A 24,182-nucleotide genomic window follows, 5' to 3' on the forward strand; every position below is an offset into this window, starting at 1 on the left:
TGGACTGGCCTGTCTGTGATGGAAGTGGCAAAACAGGGAACGTAATGGACAGTCAAACTTCATGCAACACTTTGATTTTGAAGTCTCAGTTGTTCTTTTTCCTTTTGTATCTTTACAGCTTGTCCTCCTCCTCTCACATTCCCTCACAGCCCGGATATTCCAGTTACCAACTACACGCCCACCTCTTGTTTCCGTGAACTGAGACTCGCGCATTCAGTGCTGGTGTTCAGCTGCAGTAGAAGTCCCCATAACAACTGACCGCAGACTCTTTCTCTTTATTATCTGCACACACAGCAGCTCCTATGTTTTTTGTTTTTTTATTGGTACACAGTATAAAGCTGTTATGAATAATTAATTACTGTACATCCTGTTGTCAGATATTGCCTTAGAGTGTGTCTTACTGAGATCAATACAACATTAGGTGATTATTACACAAAGGCCTTCAAACTCAGCACTGTTTCTGCAGAGACAATGTTTTGCGGCAAGTCATCAAGAGGTTTTTTATGGTAATATGAGAGTACAAAGGGTAAGGGAAGCATAAATTATCTTAAAAAAAGAATGATCTACCTGGCCTACTTTATCAGCATTGTCCTATATAGTAAACAGGGAGTGCATCTGACCTACTAACTTGAAGAAAAACTGGACATATCAGGGCCAGGAGTAGTTTTGTTGCAGCCTATTTTGTTGTGTTCTTTTCTGTCACGTTATTAGACTTTTCTCTAAAAAATAAATAAAACCAACAGCAAGGCATTGTCAAAACTTAGGCCAATCTGTAATGACGGGAAAACACATGAAACTGATTCTACAGAACTTGAGTCGGTCACTTCTAACGTACATTTTGAGGTTATTTTGTAAAGAGGAAATAGCAAATTGTGGTCATGACGCATGTTAAAGTCCTATTAGCTGCTAAAAAAAGAGAGAACAAAGTAAAAAGGAAACTTGTACAGAGAGAGAGTTCCCTGTAGTTCCCCTCTTTGACCACTCTTGTGTCACACATCATGACTCAGTAACGAAACTGAAAATGACTCAACCTAAAGTCAATTTATTAAAACACTAGTAAAACTGTGCAAAATACATCCCTCAATTTGCTTTGCATCAGCAGACAAAAACTGAAAAACTTCATCAGCCATGCCCTACACATTATCTGTTAGTTTTGAACATACAAAAAAACCCCTCTGGTATCAATATACAGCATTGTATACACATAAGAAAATAACAATACAAAAAGTAATACTGACAAAACCGATGTACCGTGTGTACAGACTCAACAGCTCCTGAATTTTGAATAAAATATACAAAATTGCATAACAAATATCACTGTAATTTATATTTTGTGTTTATGGAACTCAACAGGCAGATCAAAATCTTCCATTACCTGTTTGAATCTTTCAAATCTTTCTAATACTGTTTACCAATTATAATTAAATAATCCTTATGGTGCAGGATTACCAAATTCTGTGTTCAGCACCTCTTTTACCGAGTTTAAAGCTCTCTAGCATTCCTTCTTCAACACTCATTTAAACGAAATGTGTTCAAAACAGCATAAATTCAAACGTGGGGCTCTTCAGTGTCAACACAAGAAATATCTTCACAAACCTTTATCTCATGTAAATGATTTGAATAAACAACACTAGAGAGCAACCAGCATCCTTCACACACGTTCTCAAACTCGAGAAAGAGTGCCGCCATCATCTCACCACTGTCCTGAGGAGTCAGCGTCACAGCTTTACAGTGTCATGTGGCATTCATACCTGATGGTGAAATGGTGAGATATGCACAGAATGAGGGGGAAACAACAAGAAGCCTTAGAAAAGGGAAAGGAGTCACTTAGTGCTATTCTCCTGAGTGAGCCTCCAGGTCGGTGATCAGCACGTTTCCATCTGACTCTGTAGCCTGTGAGCTGCTTTGTCTGTAATAAGCGCTGCCGAGAGTTGGGAGACCACGAAAACGTGCAGAGTTCCTCCTGTACAGAAACCATATTGCCCCTGCCAGCAGGGCAAAGATCAGCACAGCCACCAGCACTGCAGCGGGGATGATACCGTGATGTAAACCTGGAAGACACAACGCAGTCACTCTTAGCATGCTAAAGCACACACTGCACAGCTTCTAGTCGAGCCTTATAATGAGATGATGGAGCTTATGGCAACTACGGGACACAATGAATTTGTCAAAGGTTTTGAAGTTATTGAATTTAATGTGCACTTTACCATTTAGCGGTTCCACTTCCACCTCAGTAATCACATCTGCAACAGAACCAGCACAGTGAAGTTCAGTATCCTTATCATATATCATCTTGGGTATTCAGAACAAAGAGGAAGTTCTACGCTGGCATTACTTCTCAGCAGTTACAGCATGAAATGTGATCTTGTTAAAAAAAAAAAAACAGTGCAGGCAAGATTGTCAAAAGAATCAGTATGAAAGCTGTATTTATTTCTCGCGGTTTTGTCTACTTTGTGCATCACTGCCACAGTCATTGTGCAAAGGCTTTTGCAGAAATTCTGTAAAAACCACAGACTTCTTTGTTAGACTATGCAAGTATCGAAACCTGAAAACAGTTACAAACGTTAACTGTGCAAATGAAAGCGCATCTATGCCAAGTGAATGGACACATCTCTCTGCATCCAGTGACAAATGCAGATGCATTTCTTTTAGATTTGGTTCTACTTTTTTTTAAGCAGCAAAATGTTTCACTATGTTCACCAGCTTGTTGCTAGGCAGGAGAGAGTTTATTAGGAATTTTTCAAAACAGTGAAAGCAATACATTTGAGCATATGAGGACCAAAACAATGACTGAAATGGAGAGTAGAGTTTGAGGGGAACTGCAGAATGAGGTGATCATTTTTTCTGGGTTTATCAAGACAAACAATCCCTTTAATATACAAGTGGTTTTATGATTAATGTTGAATATAAAACCATGGATTGTACCTTAGCTCTTAAAGAAAACCCCGACAATAACAGAAGTATACAGGGGCTTTGTGTTTGTGGCTTATACTTGATCTTCTGCTTACTTCACATTTTACTGCCAACAGAACTCATTGCTAATTTGTAGGAAATTCTCCCCTTTTATTGCTTTTCAACGTGAAATTATTGTCCATTTAATTTGGCCTTTTTGACAACAATTTCCAAAAAAAAAAAAAAAAAAAAGCTCTTCCATGGCAAAGTGAAAACAGATTTTTTTTGAATTATTGTGAATTAATTCATATATAAAAAAGATCAAACGTAAAACAAGTGACTGTTTTCATATTCACACCCATTAAAGTGACTCACCTAATTCAACAGTTAGACCAGTCAAATGGTGCTACAAGTCACACATTTACTCAAATTAAAGATCATCTGAGTGCAGCGGATGTGTCTCCAATGATTGTAGTATAAATAAATGCATCTGCAAGTTCCAGTCACTGCTGGATCAGTATTCTTTTTTGAAACTACATCATTACAACAACAAAAAAAAAACTTCAAGGAACTCTTTGAAAAAGTTATTGAAAAACGTAAGTTGGGGGATGGATACAAGAAACATTAACAAGTCACTGAATATCTATCCATCCATTACCTATGCACCGCTTAATCCTCACTAGGGTCGTGAAGGGCTGACTCAGGGTGAAGGCAGGGGACACCCTGGCCACCAGTCTATCACAGGGTTACACATAGAGACAAACAACCAAGCACACTCACATTCACAAACAATTTAGAATCACCAGTTAACCTCAGCATTTTCTGGACTGTGGGAGGAAGCCGGAGAACCCACAAGCAGAACATGCAAACACTGAAAAATCCCAGGTGTCCTCACTGGGACACAAGCCAGGGATGTTCTAGCTGCGACGCGACGGTGCTAACCACCGATCCACCGTGCAGCCCTCACTGAATATCCATTTGAGTTAATTCCACCTTTAAGAAATGTAAGAAATATGGCATGTGTAAATCTGCCAAGTGCAGAATGTCTCCAAAGCTCTCAAAAACTGAACGTGCAAGAAAAAGACTAGTAAGGGAGGCCACCAAGACACCTATGACTCCCCTGAAGAAGTTACAAACTGATATTCACATTTGTCCAAAAAGCCAAATTAAATCGACCATGATTCAATGTTGAAAAATAACAAAAGATGAAAACTTCCAAGGGTGTGAATTCTTTCATTGGCACTACAGATTTTGGCAATCCACAGGTAAAGACAGCCAAACAACACTCTAATATGTTCCATGTGTCAACCCAAAACAGTTTTAGAAGGCCCCGAAGTTACAGCAGTGTAACTTACTTGAGATAGTTTTGCAGATGAAGCTGAGCCGCTCTGTGCACTGTGCGTGAAGCCAGACACCGTCCACCACCCTGATAGCAGCACAGTCATTTGCGGTCAGCAGTTTGGGGTCTGGAGCTTTGTGGGGCCAGTTGGTGAAGTCCATTGGTGACCCATCAACCCAGGTGAAAGAATCAGCTAAAAGCAGATTCAACAGTTTAATGAAACGGGACTGTGATTTTCTGACGAATACACAAGAGCAATAGATTCTTACTGTCAATGTTGAAGTACAAGCCCAACCACAAGTTGGGGTTGTGTAACCCAGATGACCACAGCTGCTCCAGAACAAAGCGATTCTCTGTGTCACTCTCAATGGTCAGGACATCTGAGGTGTTGACTAGAGAGGGACAATAGAACAAGAACTGTGGAGTATAAAGGTGCAACATTTTGGGGAAAAGTGTTTATTCGCTTTCCCATGAGGTCGCTGAGCAACAAGAGGAGACTCCAGGAAATCAATGTGTTAGTCAAGGATGGATACACCCAACTGAAAAATCACAACTACACGGAATCAAAAAATAAGATATACTGTGTGAAATATTCATCTTTAGAGTTGCTGGTGGGTGGATGTTATCTTTAAACAGAACCAGGCTGGCTTTTTCACCCTTATGCTTAGCTAACTAGTGACTGGCAGTGGCTTAGTATCAGCTATACTGACCTTTTTATCCAACTCTTGGACAGACAGCATATTTAGCAAAATCTTAAACAGTTCCTCTATAAAGTGTTGCAAAATAATGCAAATCAAAAACATTGATTGTATAGAAAGTATTAAAAGGGTATTTATATCACAGACTACCATTTCTAAGTAACTAGTCCTTTAAAATTGCCACATTTCAGTGCAACTCCCACATGTCACCTGTAGGGGGAGTCTGAATTTCATCCAGCAGAACAGAGTGATGATAACAGCAAATTCTCTCATTTATTTTCTAATTATCAGTCATGACAGACTGAATGAAAATAACACAGATAATAGCTGCACTGATGACAAATATTCAAAAGCCACACCTTTACGCCTGCAGTGCTCTCTCGCCTCCTCAAAAGTAAGTTCCTCCATCACAGGCTCAAAGTTGTAACAGCCGTGTCCAAATTTCATCCAAGTGGAGGGGCACGCCAGCTCGTACGAGATAAATGGTTTATTGCCTGCGAGAGACAGCAGGAGAAGGCACTAAATGGTGTGTATTTTCACACTTTAAAAAAAAATAAAAAAATCATGAATATCAGAAACAGCTGAAGAGATGCGGTGTTAGATTGCACTGACTTGGTGGGGGAACATGACACAGAGCTCCTGGCAGGAGAGTTTCACAGTCAGCTCGCCGCCAGCCTCCGCTCACATCCATGTAGACGCACTCTCCGGTCACAAAGTCGTCGTCGTCGTCGCCCCCGTCCCAGTGGGTGTACACTGTGTCGCTGCCATCCGACCACTGATAGTTGATGCCACTCTGCAAGGATGCACCGACGGGTCAGTCAGGAAGCTAAACTCTGCGGACATCAGCTTGTGTATGCATGTCTTATCAAGATTTTTTTAATTGTTGTTAAACTGTGAATAATCTATTTTCAAAAGGTGTTTGTGTAAGACTAAAGAGGGGCGTTACCCAATTGGACACAAACACAATGTGGGTTAACATTTATATGAACAACCGTCACTGGTTTTGGGGTTTTCCCATGGGAGGGACGCATTAGATTGTTTTTCTGTGTATGTTTCACTTCTCATAATGAAGTCACAAATATTAGTCGGTAATTCTTCTTCCTTCATACAAGGTTTGTAGTTTCTCTACAATATAAATCCCTCAAAAAACATTAAAATAGTTTTTATGTCTCTTATCAAAGTAACATCATGTACCGAGCTTTAGTTCATGAAATGCCCAAACCCAGTTTCTGAGTCACAGCAGCAACACACACTCTTTGTTCCATGATTTAACAATCCAGCAATGTGATTAGAGACAATCACAGTAGTTGCTATAATAAAAACATTACAGTTATTAGTTAATATGTAACTTGGATGGTTAAAAAGTTCAACGAACAGAAAAATAAAGGAGAAGCCGAGAGAGAATTAGCTCTGTCCCTTCCTGTGTTGGTTGCTCTGTATGACTAAGACACTCCACAAGGGCTCAGTAATACTTGAATCCAAATGTTAAGTCTGTGACAGTCTGCTGGGAAAGTACATGCTGCAAATAGAAACATCTCTACATGGGCAAAAGGCCAGGAGAAGAAAAAAAACAACCTAAATATACAAGAGACAACTGTAGCGAATGTGAAACAGACTAAAGGAAACACATTAGTTGGTTAGAGGTGCAATGAAAGAATCTTTTGGGACTTTTTGCAACACTTTCTTTGTAATTCAGGCCTGTGAGTAACAGGGTTTTCCTTAGAAACATTTATTTCCAAGCCATGTTTTTTTCCAACTATGAGGCGTGGCTATTAAGCAATAAGAAATGATTGTACAAGTGATTTTTATTTTTTACTTAATTTGAGTGGTTTAAAACTCGAGGGGTTTTAAATCAATACACACTGGTCAACATATAAGTCATGATTTGTGGTCACTGGTTTAGCCTTGTTACTTAATAGGCCCACCTCATATGTGAACTTATTACTCAAAAATCTTGAGATTTTCCTTTTAAGATCTGGTAATTAAATCCTGTTTGGCAACATAGTCCTGCAAAACAACATAGTTTTTGTTTTTTTAAAAAGTGCACATGTAGATGTCTATTATCTGCAATTCATGATTATTCTTTAAATAAATTGTTTGTAAATTCGTGCTGGAGTTTGACCAGCTCTCATGTCTGTCTATTAAATATGAAGCTATAACCAGTTGATTCTGTTTTTTAGGCTAAGCTACCCAAACAACAACTAGCCATAGCTTTATATTCTATGCAACGACATAAGAGCATAAAAAAAAAAAATTGAGCTATTTCTCTAAAGACACACTAGAAAAGCAAACAAACCTACAATATACAGCAGACACACACAGGGCAGGGGTATACAGTACTTATTGCATGAGGATAATACATACGTCTTGACTATACAGTCCGATCCAGTGGGGTACTGCCAATCTGTTGACAAGGACAGTAAGGAAAGCCTGGTGGTAGGCATCTGTAACGCTCACTAGGTCAGAATCATTCTCTATGCACATATGCATCGCGTCGTACCAGCTCATGTTGCCAGACACAACCTTGTAGCTGCGGCTCCTGTACTCAATATTGTCAGGGAGAGGGTGGTGATAGGAGTGTGTGGGGGGTTTGGTTGTATCTGTGACAAGGGAAACAAAAGAGAGGAGAATGTGGGGAGCAGGTGAGACACTGGTAGCATGGATCAGAATGGTTCCTTCCAGCTGTTACTGTTGAAGACATACGCAAACAAAAGATGATTGATTTGCTATCATTTTCATCAATGAACAGACCAATAGTTAAAGGTGTATGGAAAATATATATATATATATTTTTTTTTTTTTTTTCTCATAAAAACAACAACAGTATCATGTAAGCAAATGGACATTTAAAGCATTAAAATACTGCTGGTTGAAAAATGTAATCAGTGAAATGTAAAAATAATCTTAATATATAATAATTTTACATGATGGAGACATTTTTGTCTATAAGGTGCTGAGTTTTTGTGTTAATCTGATATGGCACAAAAAATAATAATGCATTAGAATCAATATTGTTGCTATTCATTGACATATCCCAGATTGTAATAATTAAAACAAATCTCTTACCATATTTTTATGAAGTTATTAAATTCATTATATTTGTCATATATATATAATATAAGCAAAATCATCTTTCAGTTCCACTGGCAGCTATACAGTATGCTAAAGCTGTAGCTTAAGCACCATATCTAGTAGATGAGATGGTACACTTATGTGATGAACTGCTCTTTTTTTTTTTTTTAATTCATATTTACTCTTTACATCATTGTGGTGTTTTTTTTTTCTAACCTATAGAGTTCTACGAGTAGTACTACAACCTGACCTTTCTGTTTGCAAGGCCAACCAGGAGTTTACGTTTTGTGATCATGTCTCCTCCTGATCTCCGACAAGGAAACATTACACATCCACATGCAAAAGAGCATCTTCACTTGCTATGAAGTCATAAAGTCATCTACAAGGCTCCTCGTTGTGTATCACGTTCTCTTTTCCTGTGCACATCTGCTATTTATTGGAGTCACACTGATCTTCTAATTCTTGGCAAAGAAGTCACTAAACACATTTCCCAAAACGTCAAATTATTCATTTAAATATTTGGTCTGGTGAACCCACAGAAATGTGATGGGCGACCATCAAGGCGCATGTGGTGTCAGTGCGCCGTTAGAAACACCTGTCAGCACTCAGCGTTCAACCTCAAGAGGGCAAGGGGATTTTTTGACTTGCAGACAGAATATGTTACAAGTGTATGAAAGACCATTCAGTAGCCGAATGCTACAACGTTCTGACAGCAAAAGATGAAGACAGATGTGTTGGAAAAACAGTGACGGACAGAGTAAAACTAAAGAGAAGAAAACAGAGGGGGGCTCACCTTGAGGTTTCTGACAGACAAAGCCATAACCACTCTCGCTGCACTTCTCATCATACCACTTCCCCGTCAGATGGAAATTGTGGTTGTTGGACAGAACAGTACAAAGTGGTTCATCTGCAAAGCCACTAAGCCACTCCTCCTCCTGTGAGATCAGAAAGTGCAAATGATTACACATAGGAACACACTGACCTCCTGACAAAAACACATTTATGAAGTTGTGTCCACCAATCTTGAGAATGACCAGCAACTAACATTTGTGTTGTGTCTGCACAGGTAGAATGATGGTTATGGCGTTGTTCACAGTTCACAAGATCTGTGATTATTTTAAAATGCACTTCTGTTTTTTTGTCAAAACATAGTTAGAGGAGTTATTTTTGCCGTGCAGCACTCAAGAACTACCAGTCCAGAGGGTTTTCTGCCTAGATCATGTCAGGTTGCTGTAGCCTGAATGTATACTAAACTCTCCTGGCTGGCACATTTTACAGACTCTCATTTGGCAAAGACACCATCGTCCAAAGAGACCTGGGGCTACTTTTGTCTTTAATATTGAACATGTATTTATCAGCTTCTTTGCTCCTCGCAGCAAAAAGGTCGCTGGTTTGCGTCCCGGTGGGGGCACCAGTTTGCATGTTCTCCCGTGCACATGTTGAGGTTAATTGGTGATTCTAAATTGTCCGTAGGTGTGAATGTGAGTGTGCTTGGTTGTCTGTCTCTAAGTGTAGCCCTGTGATAGACTGGCGACCTGTCCAGGGTGTCCCCTGCCTTCACCCTAAGTCAGCTGGGATAGACTCCAGCCCCCCCGCGACCCTAGTGAGGATTAAGCGGTGTATAGATAATGGATGGATGGATGGAGATTCCTTTTGGCAAATTATCCCGATGACTTGTGGGCAAATATCCACACAGTTACAAACATGCATAATATTTCACTGTCATGTGGAATATTTTGATTTCATGTACACCATGTCTGTATTGTGCAATATTTAATTGTCTGATGTAATATTTTAATTTCATTTGCAATATTTCTTTAACATGAGTGACTTTTTTTCCCCCATTTTAAATCAAATCAAATCAAACTTTATTTATATAGCACTTCTCTTATATAGCACTTAGTCTTATTTTATCATGTTTATTTTTATTTTTTGCACTGCATGTTTGATGTGATTTTGTTTTCGGAGCAAAAATAATTTCCTTTGGGGTTAATAAAGTTTAATCTTTTCTTATCCCAATAAGAAGCAACAAATCACTACAATACAAGCAGTTGGCAGTGTAGGTCAACCTAAAGTATGCACTGCAGCTTACAGTGAGATAGCTCTTCGGTTCAATTGGAGACCAGTTGGTGTAGCTGACTGGTTTCCCGTTGGTCCATTTCATGGTGTCCTCATCCCGCAGACCGATCCACACACCCACAGAACTTCCCTGGAGCAACATTGTGATGTAGGCTGCAGAGATGATGGCATAACAACAGAAAAAAATAATCAAAAGGATCGGTTTTCCTTTCCGACATGCCCACCAATGGAGATAAAGAAACACTCTTGTCTGATGGTGTTTGTGTACAAAATCAGCCACCATCAGATGGTTGTACCTTGTTCGATCTCATCTTCTATGGCCACCAGCGAGCCTTCAAACGATGAGCAGATGGACTGGGCATCTTTCCAACTCTTTCCCTCCTTTGGACTGCCAAGGAGGTGAAGCAGGAGACACTGGCAACACACAAACACACACATCCAACAAAAAACATGAATATCACATTGTGGAATTCTAATCAGTATTCCCAGATCACCGCTAAGGACTGTGGTTTGAAGGGGTCAGGATTTAATTTCTTGTTACTAGTGAACAAGAAAAAAATCAGAGTTTGGCAGCTGATGTTTAGACACTGACAGCTCTGTTTCTTATGATTAAACTTGGCAACATTACACAGTTATGGTTGCCCTTGTAGCCAATAGGACTCAGAATCAACCCCAGACAAGTCTATAGTTTAGGTCCAACAGCTATTATCATCTCTCTGTCCTCATTTTCTGTCAGCAGTCAAAAAAAAAAAATCCCCTTAAAAACCAACTCACACTTTGTTCCATATGTTATGTTCAAGGAGAGAGAGGACAGACGCTGCAACAAGGCTTTCTAATCTATTTAATATGCAGAACGAGATAATAATATAATAAGTAATTCCATGCAAGTGCATCTTATCTGGCACCAAAATGCTTGTCAGTCTCATCAAGTCACTTTAAAAATTCTGACTAATTACTTTTCTCACATGATGTTTTAGTAGAAAATTACTTCAAATAAATTGCTCCATAGGCCATAAACTATTACAAACGCTCCTGCAGATTTATGTTCCGAAAGGAAAAGGACATTCAACTTTTCAAAATGTGTCTTTCATTACTAAATATTGCATAGATGCTGCCACCAATCTAAATAATGTATTAATTGCAATCATTTATGAAAAAGAAAACAAAATTCCAGGTCTAAAGTTAGAGTAGATGATAGCGGTTTATGTGATTTAAGCAAGAGTATTTAGTGAGCGCTGTCAGCGGGGGATTATTCTGAAGTTGAAAACAGTTAGAAAATGTGAATGTAAAAACAAGTATCCTGCTTTATTCCTAGAGGAAGCTGGAAATTTAGAGTAATTACCATTTTAAAGCTCATTTGAGGAGGAGAACAGAGTGAAACAAGACACTTTTTTGAAGTTTGTACTCTATAATGTGCGTGTAGCAGTGGTATGTAGTGGTGTGTAATAAATGGACACTCCTCCACACCATGGACTGTATGAAAGATGGATGTAGTTACTGCAACGCAGACCGTATAAGAAATATACAGTCTGTGGTCCAAAACCTACTTTTAGAGGAGGATCACTGATATATTTCAGACTTTTACTTCTTCTAAACAGTAAAGTTTGATGGCCTTCTTGGTACTAACGTCAGTGTTTGTGATTGGTCATCTGGTGCCTCTTTCTTGACTCTACCAGTTGATAACCAGCTTCATGTTAGCGAGGCAGCAGTGTTAGTTTTAGCGAAGCCAGATAACGAGGAGATATTTTGGGTATGTTGAACTTGTTTTGTAGTACAGGCCTCGGGGGAACCACTCATGTCCTTCTCCTCCTAGCAGGCCACACTCTTATCCCATCTGCCCACCTGCAGCTTTGGCCATACGGATGACTTTGTTAATCTGTAGAAGCTTGTAGGGATATGCAGGCATTTCTTTTGACTTTGTTTTCTCCTGTTTCTTATGTTTTCTTCTGTTTCTTATCTTTAACAAGTAGGTACAGACGTGTATTTTATTTAGCTTTGTTGGTTTTGGTTGGTTTATCGTAAAGTTTTCTTTAGACAGATTTGTTGTTTGTCATTTTAACCTTTTGTATTCTTTGGCTTCCAACTAAATCCAGCTCATAAGGTCTGTAGATGTCAGACCTCAACAATCTGATTCTATGGCTACTTGGGACCTGGGAAAGATGGGTCACTTTAAAACAGTGCGTCTCGGCCACACCTTGCTGGGGCAGAACGCAGACTATTTGAGTTTCATTCAAATTCATTATTTTGCATTTGTGGGTGTGTGCATCTACTTTAGCGTTTGTCTGAACCTTGTGTCCGAAGTACAGCCATTTCTCTGGACATCCTCCGATGTAGTGAGGCTCCCTGGGAGTCTCCACCACAGACACAGTCCTTCTCTTGCAAACGTAGCCGTGCAGATCGCTGCATTTACTCGTCGACCACTTTCCTGCAATGTATCAAGCAAATGCCATTGTTACCACGTGCAAGTACATATACTGCCCCTTAATGTGCATGTTTCTTTACCTGTTGATGAAGACATGCTGACACACAACCCATTTTTCCTAAAGCCACTACCGGCACCCCCCTCAGCCCAGTTTTGAAACTCCACATCTGTCTTGTCGCTCCACCTGCAACAAAACAAATCACAAACAATGTTACACTCCTGGCAGATGGTCCAGCCTTAATGAAACTGTCTGTGGGTTTTCATGTCTGCAACTAACGTCATGTAGATCTTTAATGCAATTGCTCCAACTACTGAGACACCATCCTTCCTATATATCCTTCTGTTCAATATCTGGCCACCAGCTGACTTATAATATAATTAATTTTAATATAATTTGTAACATGTTTCATAATTGGAAATAAAACTGTGGTTATATTTACTTTTGTAAACTGGTAACAGTTATCAAAATCAACATTTCTTTACTCACAATGCTGAACAAAGCACCACAATAAAGTCAAAAACTCACACACCTGATCTCGTCTCCAGGCTGCCCAGTGGACAGGCCGATCCACCAGTCAGTTGGGCCCAGTGAGAGCTGAAGAGACACAGTGAAAGGAACACAGATTAAAAAAAAAAAAAGAACTTCACTTTTGCCTGCCTCCTTTGCACTCCAGTCCTCGCGGAGCTGGAAGATCGGCTTTTCAGAACCTCTCGGACATGAGCGGCTATTCATTCGCTCTCCTTGGCCTGCGCTCCGCTTCATTCATTGCCTCGTTTTGTTCCCATTATCCCCTCCTCACAAGCCTCGGCACCACAAGAGAATGCTTTAGTCCGATCCAAAAGGCTGCTGCCAAAAAAAAAAAAAAAAAAGTGCCTTTTTCTTCCACCTCCTGTGTAGGATCACTCAAGCATTTAAGCATCTTCGTATTAGGTGCATATTAGCTCGCCGACGTGTGTCTGTAAACACTTGAGTTTGTATGAGAAACGAGTGTGTCGATTGTGTTCACACTTGTCGGTTTTACACCATGTGAGTGAACTGCTCGAAGAATGGGACTACTAGGCCATTCAATGGAGACAAACCTCTGTGATTGAGTGCATTTCTTTGGCTGTGTACTCGTGGTTGTGCTCCGGCTCACTGGAAAGCAAAAACGTGCACAAGTCCAAGAGTCCGGATGTCACCGAGACCACTGCGAATAGGTGGTGGGAGTATTCACGCTGGGAAAAAGTAAATGTGAGCTGCATGTTCACATTAAAATCATAATATGAGGAGAAAATAGGTGGGACTGTAATTGTTGTACCTCTACAGAAATACGAAAGTATCTCAAAAAATGTGAACATCATGAAAGTTTAATATATTCTAGACTAATTTTACATAAACCTAAATATTTTCTTTTTTGTTTTAATTGTAATGATAATGGCTTTAGAATGCCAGAATCTCAAATTATTAGAACTTTTGAAAAGTATGTTAATTTGGGCTTTTGTTGGGGTTTTTTGTTTGTTTTTTTTCCATCAAATTACTGCATCAATTACTTCTGTGTTGTGATTTAAAATAACATTTCTGTTGAAACAAGCTGTATTATTTAGCTATTATATTGAAAATGGTTAGAAAAATGACCAAAAAACACTTTGATAGAGCATGTTTCACAATTAAATTTTAAAAAATCGAATAACTTGCTGTATCACCTACACACATGCTGATTTTGTTTTCTAAAGATAGACATTTTTATTATATTAGCGAACATACTTACACTACAAATTTTGATTTTTCCAAATTCAGTGGTAAATAATGTGCAAAAAATATACATCTTATTAAATGCTATTACACCTGGTCACTCTGCTGATACTTGAACTTTGTGAGTCTTCATGAATGGGCAAAATATTACTAACAACACCACCACCAATTATGACCTCTATAAAACCATAATGTAGTCATCTCCTCTTTATCAACTTTGACAATAGCTGAAAATCTAAAAGCTTCGTGAACTTAAGAATTGATTTCAAAGCTGTTGTATTGGATTGCACTGAATTTCACAGGTGTCCCTATAAAAAGTGGCCAATGAGTTAAAGTCTATAAACAGTGGCAGCAACAGACCCGTCGTAAGCGCTCCTTGACGAAGTGCAGCTCCTCTCTGGAGTGAATGGACAGCAGGTAGGCTCCCATCATCTGACAGGCCAGAGAGACGGCGTCCCAGTTAAAGGGCTGCTTGGCCAGCAGGTACTCAGCTCCGCGGTAAAACACCCACGGCTCGCTCTCTGTGGGAGGACAATTACAGCAACAGGACGCGTTTTCAAATAATAAAATTGGTATAATGACTAAATGAACAGTTCTAATCGCTGACAGATTGAGGATTTTGCAGATTCAATGATGCCATTCCTAGCTTTAACAGAATGTTTGTAAAGGTTTTACCCTCTAAAATAATGAGGATTATTAAAGAAATCAACATCAAAATATGTGTGGTAAACGATTATTAAGGTTGTCAGCTACAGCTATCAGCAGATTGTGCTGCACTATTAAATTGCACAGCATAACTTGATGGAAATTCCTCTGAAGCAGTTTAAAATTCAATTTAAAATCCTTTGCATCATAAACACTGAATGCTGCCATCTTGAGTGTGCAGTGTGCGTATTCTTTGTTTTCTACAGTACACTGAATATTGCTTTTTGTAGATCTGATTTTAACTAAGAGTTAATATCTAATACATTTGCCAACATTTTACTGACTTTTCAAAAAGATGTTATATGAAAAACAAATCACAACATTTACACCATTTATAAAAGCCAGAAGTAGAAAAATGTCTACAGTATATAAAGGCATCATTTTTTCTTTGGAAAAAAAAAAGCTTCAATTGTTGACTCCAAGTTTTTGTTTTTTTAAATTTTGTCAAATAAATAATGTAAGAAAGTCAAGACTTGCAGTAGTATTTTTTTATTTTTATTTTTTTTAAATGATTTGTGACATTATGACTTTGTTTTACTGCACAAAAGACATTTTTTACTTACTTCTAGCTATGGTCGTGCTGTTTCCACAGAGGTGCAGGACTTCAGTTTGCAGAAAACAATGAACTTACAGAAACTAAAAATGTGACAGGACCAACACCTGTGATTATGTGTCTGCAATAGTCAGTCTGCTTTTATTAACAAATGTTAAATGTTTTCAGTAAGCTGTGTGACCTTTTTAGCTCGGTCTTGTTTTACCCAGCACGGGCAGGTTTGCCTGAGTTGCTTTAGATCCTATGCTGATTAACAATGTCCACAGTGTGTATCTATAAAGTTTGATATGTCAAAAAGCAATGAAGTAAAGACGTTACTTACGCTCAGTGTACCAGTAGGGTTTCTTCAGTTTATCACCTGCAACATTAAACAGACTTTGGTAAATAACACGGTGCTGATATGTGTGTGAGGAAAGTTGCAGCGTTTTGTTGTTCACCTCTAGACATTTTGCAGATCCACTCATGTTTGGTGTCGCAGGGCTGCGGCATGAGAGCGTTGGTCAGGTCACTGTACATGGCACAGTCCCTCCGGTCATCCTCCTCGTTCTTATCCTCAATAAAGGATGTCACCACCTGCACAAAGGCAGATGCGCAATCACAGGAATGAACATTCTCTCAATATTACGGTGTAGATGGGCTGTTTAGATGCTTTAGTGAACACCTCTGTGCACTTACAGGAGAACCATCCGACCACTCCCAGACTCCAGGATAGTCAGGGTCTCTCTTATTTAAACCCACCCAGAACCAGCGACCCTCTGTTCTAAAAAAAAAAAAAAGAAAAGAAAAAAAAAGAAGAGCAGAACACAAACACACTGCAACATAAGTCATACACAGGACGGACAGATGAGAAGAGAAGCTGGGCTACATGGGGACACACTGCACACTGTATTATGAGATGAAGGAACCAAAAATATATTTCATCAGTGGCCTGTTTCACACACGATCTAAGTCTCAAAAATATGAAAAATGCTACAATCAGTTCTTAACATCTTAAAAGCTTATGGTTAGATGTCTAACATGTAAAAGATTGTAAATCTAACTATTTTCTTTAGTTAAATTCATTCAAATTTGAGTCTTCATTGGCCAAAAATTCCTGAATGTGCAGATCAAGCTTATATTTTGAGACCATTGCGAGCAACGTGAAGTCTGTTGTAAGAATTAAGATGTGTTTTTTGTTGTTGGCCTCAATTTAAAAAAAAATCTCCCCCCAATCTGAGACTGTTTTGTTACTGTAGTCTCAAAAATATTGAACATTAAACCAGTTTTAAGCTCTAAAGATGCAGAGGCTGTTGCACACGTGTTTGTCGACTGCAACTGCAAGACTTTTTCTAAGATCTGAGACTAGATGAGTGTGTGACTTTGCTGTCAGAGCAGCTAAGCATTGGACTTTAATGACCTGCAATCACTTCTTAAAACTCATTTTATGCTTGACATCTTCACACATTTTAGATTGTTATCATTTGCATAGTTAATTAGCTTCTGTCTTGTGAATTTTAATCCTGTATCTTGGTTTTAATTGCTTGCTGATTATAAAAGCTTTAAACTACTTTCCTAGCAAATAACATAATGCTAATGATATAAAAATCAATAACCCAAATATTATTAATAAACAGAACTACTCACTAATTTGCAAGACTGGCTAAAATGAAAAATCACTGACATTTTACAAATTTCCTGCATTTTACATGACTTATGTAGGTTATGTTTTCATTAAAGATGTGTTTTTCCCTGCGGAGAAGTAATCTAAAACATTCCTAGGGTACATTTTATCTTCAGAACCCAGTAATTAAATTCTGTGTTCACTCAGCTATGCACATTAAAAATAAAAACACCTCAACAGATGCATATCAGTTCCCACAACATTCCTGCACTGATGAGCCCTGTGGGGCTGTACCAACCCTTCAAACATCGTACTGAGGTGCTGCTTAACAAACACCTGCTCCTCATAGTGATGGAAACTGGCCAGCTGAGCCCCGAGGGCCTGGCAGAAGAAATCTGCTTCCACCCAGGAGCGCTTCATCAGGACTTTCTCATCGTGGAACACCTAGCAGAGCAACACTGATGGTCAGCTGAGCATTACAAGTTTAAACTGCAGAAATGTTCACATTTACACAGATTCTGAATTTGAAATGATATTTCTTATATATTAGCTGATTTTTTTCAGCAATTTCATACCATTTTTGTAGGCCAGAATTGTCAGAATATGATAAAATTTCAAATTCATTATAAATAAAACGTATACAAGGAAAAGACAAGTGAGATTAGAGTCCTGCAGTGAATGCATTTTTAGTGAAACTAATAATGTTTTCTTTTTTAAACCCTTTCTTCAGTTCAAATTATTGCTTTTGAGACTGTTCTTTACTACGCTGTCCACTCAGAAACCAACCCTGTTATCTATGCAGCTGAAATGATAAGCTGATTAGTCAAATAATTGGCAACCATTCGGACAGACATTCACTTACATTTTCTTTTTTTTTTTGTAAAATGTATATATATATATATATATTGGCAACCATTCGGACAGACATTCAGTTCATTTTCTTTTTTTTTTGTAAAATGCTATATATATATATATATATTAGTCCTGTGTTGGATCATATGTACTCTGCCTGCTGCTTAGTAGTTGCTGGGACAGTCCCATGTGAGCCTTAACAGGAGAAGTATTTATAGAAAATGAACAAACAGATGAAATAGTTTGTGGTTTGGTAAAGCCAATATTATCTTAAGTGTATTTAAGCAGGAGAGAGAAAGATGCAACCGCAGACCTCTCTCCAGAGGCCCCATTTCTGGGAGTCAACCGGGTTTATATGGGACAAATAGTTCAACAAAATCTGTTTTCTAAACAAATTCATCAGTCCACTGGTAAATCTTCACTCATATTAGATCTACAAGGCCTAATTTCAAAGTTTGTTCCAAGTTTCATAAGTCAAGGGCACTGCTGTACTTCTTGTTGGCGCTGCTTTCTTGGTTGCGTTTTAAGCTTGTAAGGAAAGACAAATAAAAACTGTTAAGCACCAAACTTTTACTGTCAGACTAAACACCTACACTGGAATTTTTTATCTGATAGGTGTTAGATAACAGAGTGACAATTATCAATGTAATGGAAGGAAGTTCAGTGCTCTGTTTGATCAGAGAAAATTAAGCAAATCAAAGTTTACAATTTTGAGATTTCATCAAAATCCCTTTATTCTGCATGTCCTATTTAAAAATTTGCCAAAATTTTTTATTTTTTGTCGAACCACATCCTTTAAAAATCAAAGAATTCCGTACTTGTCAGCACAAGCGGGAAGCCTCAGGTGACTCAGCTGCAACCAGCAGTCACATGACAGAAATTCAAGGGCTTTTCGGTCTGAACTGCAGGCTGTGTTTACACAGAGCAGATAAATGACAAGTGTGGAAGCAAATTAAAAACAAAAGTCGTAAAATATCTACAGAATGTAAAGTCAATATTTTTTCCCAAGTTATGGTAACGTTTTTGTATTTGCAGTTGCCAAATCTTGTACGTGTTAGTTCGTAGTTAGCTTTTTTCAACATTTGTAAAATAAATGAAGGTGTAGAGGACTGAGGCATTCATCCTTTCTTGTTATAATGATTATTATGATTTATGTCACTTTAACTGTGTAATAGAGCAAAAAAGTCATGCTTTGAGTTCTCACTGCTTCTGATCATGCAGTTATACAAACAGGTGCAGGACTTTATACTGTTGTAAAATATAAGCCAAAAGACAGAAAGAAAGAAAAACATGACAGGAGCAAAGAATAAACAGAAACCCCTTGGGGCTCTGAGGGATTAATAACTACTATTGATGTATATTATTATTTGCACTAGTTTATATATATATATATATTTGCAGTATACATCCTCCGACCAGCAGGGGGCGATGATAACGGCATGAGAGAGGCCTGAGGAGGGAGGTCGGAGGTGCTGCAGTTTGACCCTCTCGGTTGTCGTTAGTACGGGGTTTGTTTGAGACAACTTTGCTAATATATGGAACTTTTCACCTTGTATCAAATGATGTACAAAACTTTGGATAAGACATCTGGACAAAAGCAAAGAACAGGGGTGTGATCACAGGTGTGCATTCAGACAGAGCAGAGGAGCCTATAGAAAAGATGAGATTACCACACCTTGAAACAGTGGAACAGCCCAGAGTGTGAATCCCAGCCTGGAGGACAGGGGGCGTAGGCATCGATGTGGTGCTCCGGCAGCGGGACGTCATGGTAGCTGCTGATGCTCTGCTTGCACACCGACAAGGCCTTGTGCGACTTGCAGTCTTTGACCTCCCAGTGACCCAGAGCGGGGCCACCTGACATAGCAACACAGCCACCAGCACTGACTAGCAAAAGGAAAAGATGAAGAGAGATTCACGATAAACCCAAACTGAACTTATTCCTAAGAATTCCTTTTCCAACTCCCGGCTACCTGGCTGGTGTTTGTTCCAGTGCGTGAACATGAGGGGCAGAGAGGAGTCATTGTGAGGAAGCCAGCGGTACTCTCCTGTCCTGTCCATGTCCATGAGGCCGATCCAGTAATAAAGGCTGCTGTTGGCTTCGTTCTCACTCAGCAGACTGTTGACAAACGCCTGCTCAAACCTGCCAGCATGAGGAAGGAATGAGGAAAGGTGACAGGTTTAAATGCTGCAACAAGATAAAAAAAAACAAGAGGCAGTTTTCTGTCAACACAGTAAATCATTTGTATTGCACCTGTTTTCCACAGTAAGAAGAGGAGCCTTGCAGTAATATCCCATCAGGGCATCTTCATAGTTCTGTGCATGAGTGGTCACTGTGTAACAGGAATGGCCATGTCGCTTCCAGCCCTAAAAGATTCAGCAAAACAAAAATGTCAACTAATCCATGTTAGTACTGCATTGCATCATATCAAAGATTAATTCTTTTTTGTGGAGGTTACCGTGAGTCTTTCACGTTCACAAACAAACCGCATGTTTTATCTGGTTGTGCTTCTTTCCTCCCATCAGTTCATCCAAATAGGCCGATTTTTTTTTGCAATAACCTCCATCCAACACGTCCAGATTGTGTAGGTTTGTAAAATAATTCATTCTCGCAGTATTGAAAAAAAAAAACATTTAAAAGTCATCGTCTCACGTGAGCTGATACTTGAAAGTCCTGCTTTTTGGTATCAGCCAAAATGTTTCTATAGCACCAAAAGTACTAAAAGATGGTGCTGATCAGTCTGATTAAATGCAAGATGTTTCCTACATATGGCTTTTTTAGATCTGAGTTCATGACTTAAATCAAAAGTTTGCCCATTTTAAGGTGTCGATCAGCTCTTGTGTGTGTTATTCAGACATTGATATTAAATATTTGGCGTCTTTTGTTAAATCAAAAAAGCAGTGACATTTTTATCCATAAACTCGTATATCTCGCTCAGCTACTAGTAAATGTTCTATTTTTCATTGTAAGATTTCTCAAAAGAAGGTTGCCGGTTCACGTCCCGGTGGGGGCAATCTCCCTGCGTGGAGTTTGCATGTTCTCCCCGTGCAGCGTGGGTTCTCTCCAGGTTCTCCGGCTTCCTCCCACAAGGTCCAAAAACATGTTGAGGTTAACTGGTAATTCTAAATTGTCTGTAGGTGTGAATGTGAGTGTCCTTGGTTGTCTGGTGACCTGTCCAGGGTGTCCACTGCCTTCACCCTAAGTCAGCTGGGATAGGCTCCAGCCCCCCGCGACCCTAGTGAGGATTAAGCGGTGTATAGATAATGGATGGATGGATGGATTTCTCAAAGGTATTCTTTTTCTATCCCTTCCACGACATCAGTGTCATATTCGTACTACTACTACGATATCTGTGCAGTAACATGCAGGACTGTGAGTGTATGTAAGTGTGTGCATGTGTGTTTAGACAAGTGGTGTGAATTTGCCCCCCTTTACCCCTCTGTAACATCCACCCCCAAGCCTCCTTATACTTGGGGTCAAGCGGAAAACAGCAACATGTTCATGAAGTCAGAACTCAGAGCTTTCTTTTTAAACAGGATTATGAAATTGTTTTCTACTGCTGACAAATCCACGTTAAGGGAAACATTCATATGCATTACCTTATATGACACAGAAAATGAAGAGACTTCAGTGGAGATCATAGTTTTGTTTGCTAAAACCCTGGCATGGATAATTAGAGACTGCTCGAGCATGTCCGTGAACACTGTGCCTCCAGGGCAATTTTTGGCCTCATGTTCCAGGGTATGAAGTAGCCTGATGACTCAGGAGTCTGATATTCTTGTAAACAGAGTCAAGGAGCAACACGAATGCCAGACAATACGTCAGCAGTCGAGTGAATCAGCTCATTGTGCTTCTAAAGGGCTAACTTGCTCTGAAGTTGAACTGCAGCAGGCGTGTGGCTCTTGTCTGGTGCAAGTCAGGATCTCTAAGGAGCTATTGTAAAACACTGCATTGCACAGCACACAATCTGCCGGACACACTTGAAAATAGGTTGTGTTTACGTACAAAACTTGTGAATTTTCTTAGGTAGCGCGTGTTAAAGTATTAAAATGTCATTTTAGCAAGTAAAGAGAAACTAAGAGGCTATTTTTTTTTAAAACAAAGTAATACTTTTTTGACTTTCCACTACAGTGGAAGTGGAGCTAAACTAGCACTCCTGGATGACTCGTCTTGCACAAAGACACACCAGCGGTTGAGCGCATGCCGACGTGGATGTGTGGGTACATGTGCGTTCATGTTCCTACCTCAGGACAACCCTCATCCCAGGCTCCACGGTCATGAACGGGATTCTGGCTTTCTCCTCTGCACACAGCAGGCAGTCGCTCGTCACACGAGGCCAAAAGCCAGTTACCTGTCTGTGAAGGAAGTCAGCATTTTATGAAGGACTTTAAGGACACATTAGAAATCAAAAGAATTAAAAGGCAGTGATTTACTCAAATGAATAAATGAATATTGTGCTTTTTGTTTTTCTTAAATTACAGTAAATGAAACATCTTGTGCAGGACAAAAAAACACTTAAGCTTAGGTACTAGAAAACAGAGCATAATTCTGTTTTCTGTCTTTCTGTAAGAGGCCAAAACACTAACAACAGGCAGATTAATCAGTGATACAAATATTTAGTAAGAAGAAACACCAAGGCAGAGTTTTTTACCTTCTTGTCCACTTTGGTGCAGAGCGTTGTATTCGTCAGGTTGTGCAGAGGCTGATACTGGTGCCACAGAGTGAGAGTTACTGGTGAACCATCAGACCACTCCACAGTTGGTGATGACGCCTCTTTCCAAAGACCGATCCACACCTCCGAACTCTGCCCAGAAACTGCACAACACAAGGTCGCACCATAGCATTCCCACACAAACAAAATTGTATTTGGTGTCTATAAAAAACACAACGCTGTGTATCCGTATTGCATGACGCTCCTTACAGTTAGTCAGGAGGTTGAGCAGCATTTCCACTTCGGACAAGGAGTGGAGGCTGGTGAGGTTTGCTCCCTGAGTGCCACAGGCCCTGGAAGACTCCTCCCAGCTTCCTGCTTCTGTTTCTGACAGTACCCAGTAGCAGAAACCGTTATGAGGCCACCAGCCATTAGCGCACTCAGTAGGGATATACTGCCAGTTCTCTGCAAGAGGAAGAGCCAAAAGAGGACAAATCAGAAGAGTACAGACCAGAATAACTCAGATTCACAGCAGACATTGTTTTGGTCTAGCCACCAGCAGGGCAACAGAGAGGAAGGTCAGAAGTTCACTCTCCAGGTGCAGTGCAGCTGTGGCAGCCAAGAACTACAAGACCTAAAAATGTTCCTCGTACATTTTGAGCTTAGACTCAAATATTTCATAACTGCCACAGTCTAAAACGCCTCTGAAGATGCAGGGAGGCACTTTCCATGTTCAGCGTTAACGCAATATGTGTGTGTCTATCTCTCACCTAGAGGCTCAGCTCGGCGGGTGTCATTCGGCGTCTTCTTGCAGATGTAAGGAAGAGCAGATTCACAGGAAAGACTCTGCCAGTGACCCTCGAAGGCTGAGTTGTACACTCCACACTGTCTGTTGTCTTTCAAGGGGCTGGCAGGCAGAGCTAAAGGGAACACAGTGAAGACACAATGTCTTGTTGACAGCTGCTTGGTTTTATTTCCTTTATTTTTTTGCTGCCACAAGACTCAAATAAACAACATTATCAATAATCTTATCATCAACATTATTATACCCCACTGGACTCATGGACTCCACAACACCTCTGAAGGTGTCCTGTGATTAAGACTTTAGGAGCAGATCCTTTAAGTCCTGAAGGTTGCGAAGGTGGAGCCTTCATGGATCTGACTTGCTTTTTCAGAACATCCAACATATACCTGATTGAAATGAGGCCCGGGAGGCCAAGTTAACACCTTGACCTCTTGGTCATGTTCCTCAAACCATTCTTGAACACTTGTTGCAGAGAAGTGAAGTGCACCATCACTGCTGTCAAGGAATACTGCTGTCATGAAGGTTAACACCTGGTCTGTAATTATATTTATGTAGGGAGTAAGAGTCAAGTAACATCCACAAGATTGTCACGATCCAAGGTTTTTCAGCAAATCATTGCTCAGAGCATCACACTGCATCCGCCAGCTTGCCTTGTTCCCATGGTCCCATCCTGCTGCTATCTCTTCCTGAAGCAAGCAATGCACTCAGACGAAGACATTCACATGCTTTAAAAGAAAAAACTCATTCATCAAACCATGCCACCTTATTTCACTGCTTCATGATT

At 39.7% G+C, this 24,182-nt stretch overlaps 1 protein-coding gene across 1 annotated transcript in view; it reads right to left on the reverse strand.

Moving 5' to 3' along the window:
- Window positions 1-1,022: 1,022 nt before the first annotated feature.
- The window catches only part of pla2r1 (phospholipase A2 receptor 1), a 28,448-nt gene continuing 5,288 nt past the window's right edge, over window positions 1,023-24,182 (reverse strand). The window contains exons 6-30 of the mRNA XM_008284822.1: window positions 23,364-23,513; window positions 22,864-23,058; window positions 22,594-22,757; window positions 22,187-22,297; window positions 20,196-20,308; window positions 19,915-20,084; window positions 19,620-19,828; window positions 17,391-17,536; window positions 16,168-16,252; window positions 15,930-16,065; window positions 15,815-15,850; window positions 14,595-14,755; window positions 13,033-13,097; window positions 12,583-12,686; window positions 12,369-12,505; window positions 10,377-10,494; window positions 10,094-10,233; window positions 8,795-8,936; window positions 7,294-7,529; window positions 5,542-5,722; window positions 5,289-5,423; window positions 4,501-4,623; window positions 4,248-4,424; window positions 2,208-2,243; window positions 1,023-2,051 (exon numbers count right to left, since the gene is read on the reverse strand). Of these exons, the coding sequence (XP_008283044.1) occupies window positions 1,834-2,051; window positions 2,208-2,243; window positions 4,248-4,424; window positions 4,501-4,623; window positions 5,289-5,423; window positions 5,542-5,722; window positions 7,294-7,529; window positions 8,795-8,936; window positions 10,094-10,233; window positions 10,377-10,494; window positions 12,369-12,505; window positions 12,583-12,686; window positions 13,033-13,097; window positions 14,595-14,755; window positions 15,815-15,850; window positions 15,930-16,065; window positions 16,168-16,252; window positions 17,391-17,536; window positions 19,620-19,828; window positions 19,915-20,084; window positions 20,196-20,308; window positions 22,187-22,297; window positions 22,594-22,757; window positions 22,864-23,058; window positions 23,364-23,513 (3,488 nt within the window). The 3' untranslated portion in view covers window positions 1,023-1,833. The remainder of the gene's footprint in view (window positions 2,052-2,207; window positions 2,244-4,247; window positions 4,425-4,500; window positions 4,624-5,288; window positions 5,424-5,541; window positions 5,723-7,293; window positions 7,530-8,794; window positions 8,937-10,093; window positions 10,234-10,376; window positions 10,495-12,368; window positions 12,506-12,582; window positions 12,687-13,032; window positions 13,098-14,594; window positions 14,756-15,814; window positions 15,851-15,929; window positions 16,066-16,167; window positions 16,253-17,390; window positions 17,537-19,619; window positions 19,829-19,914; window positions 20,085-20,195; window positions 20,309-22,186; window positions 22,298-22,593; window positions 22,758-22,863; window positions 23,059-23,363; window positions 23,514-24,182) is intronic.

Source organism: Stegastes partitus, unplaced genomic scaffold, assembly GCF_000690725.1.
Source record: "Stegastes partitus isolate 25-593 unplaced genomic scaffold, Stegastes_partitus-1.0.2 Scaffold374, whole genome shotgun sequence".
NCBI lineage: Eukaryota > Metazoa > Chordata > Actinopteri > Pomacentridae > Stegastes > Stegastes partitus.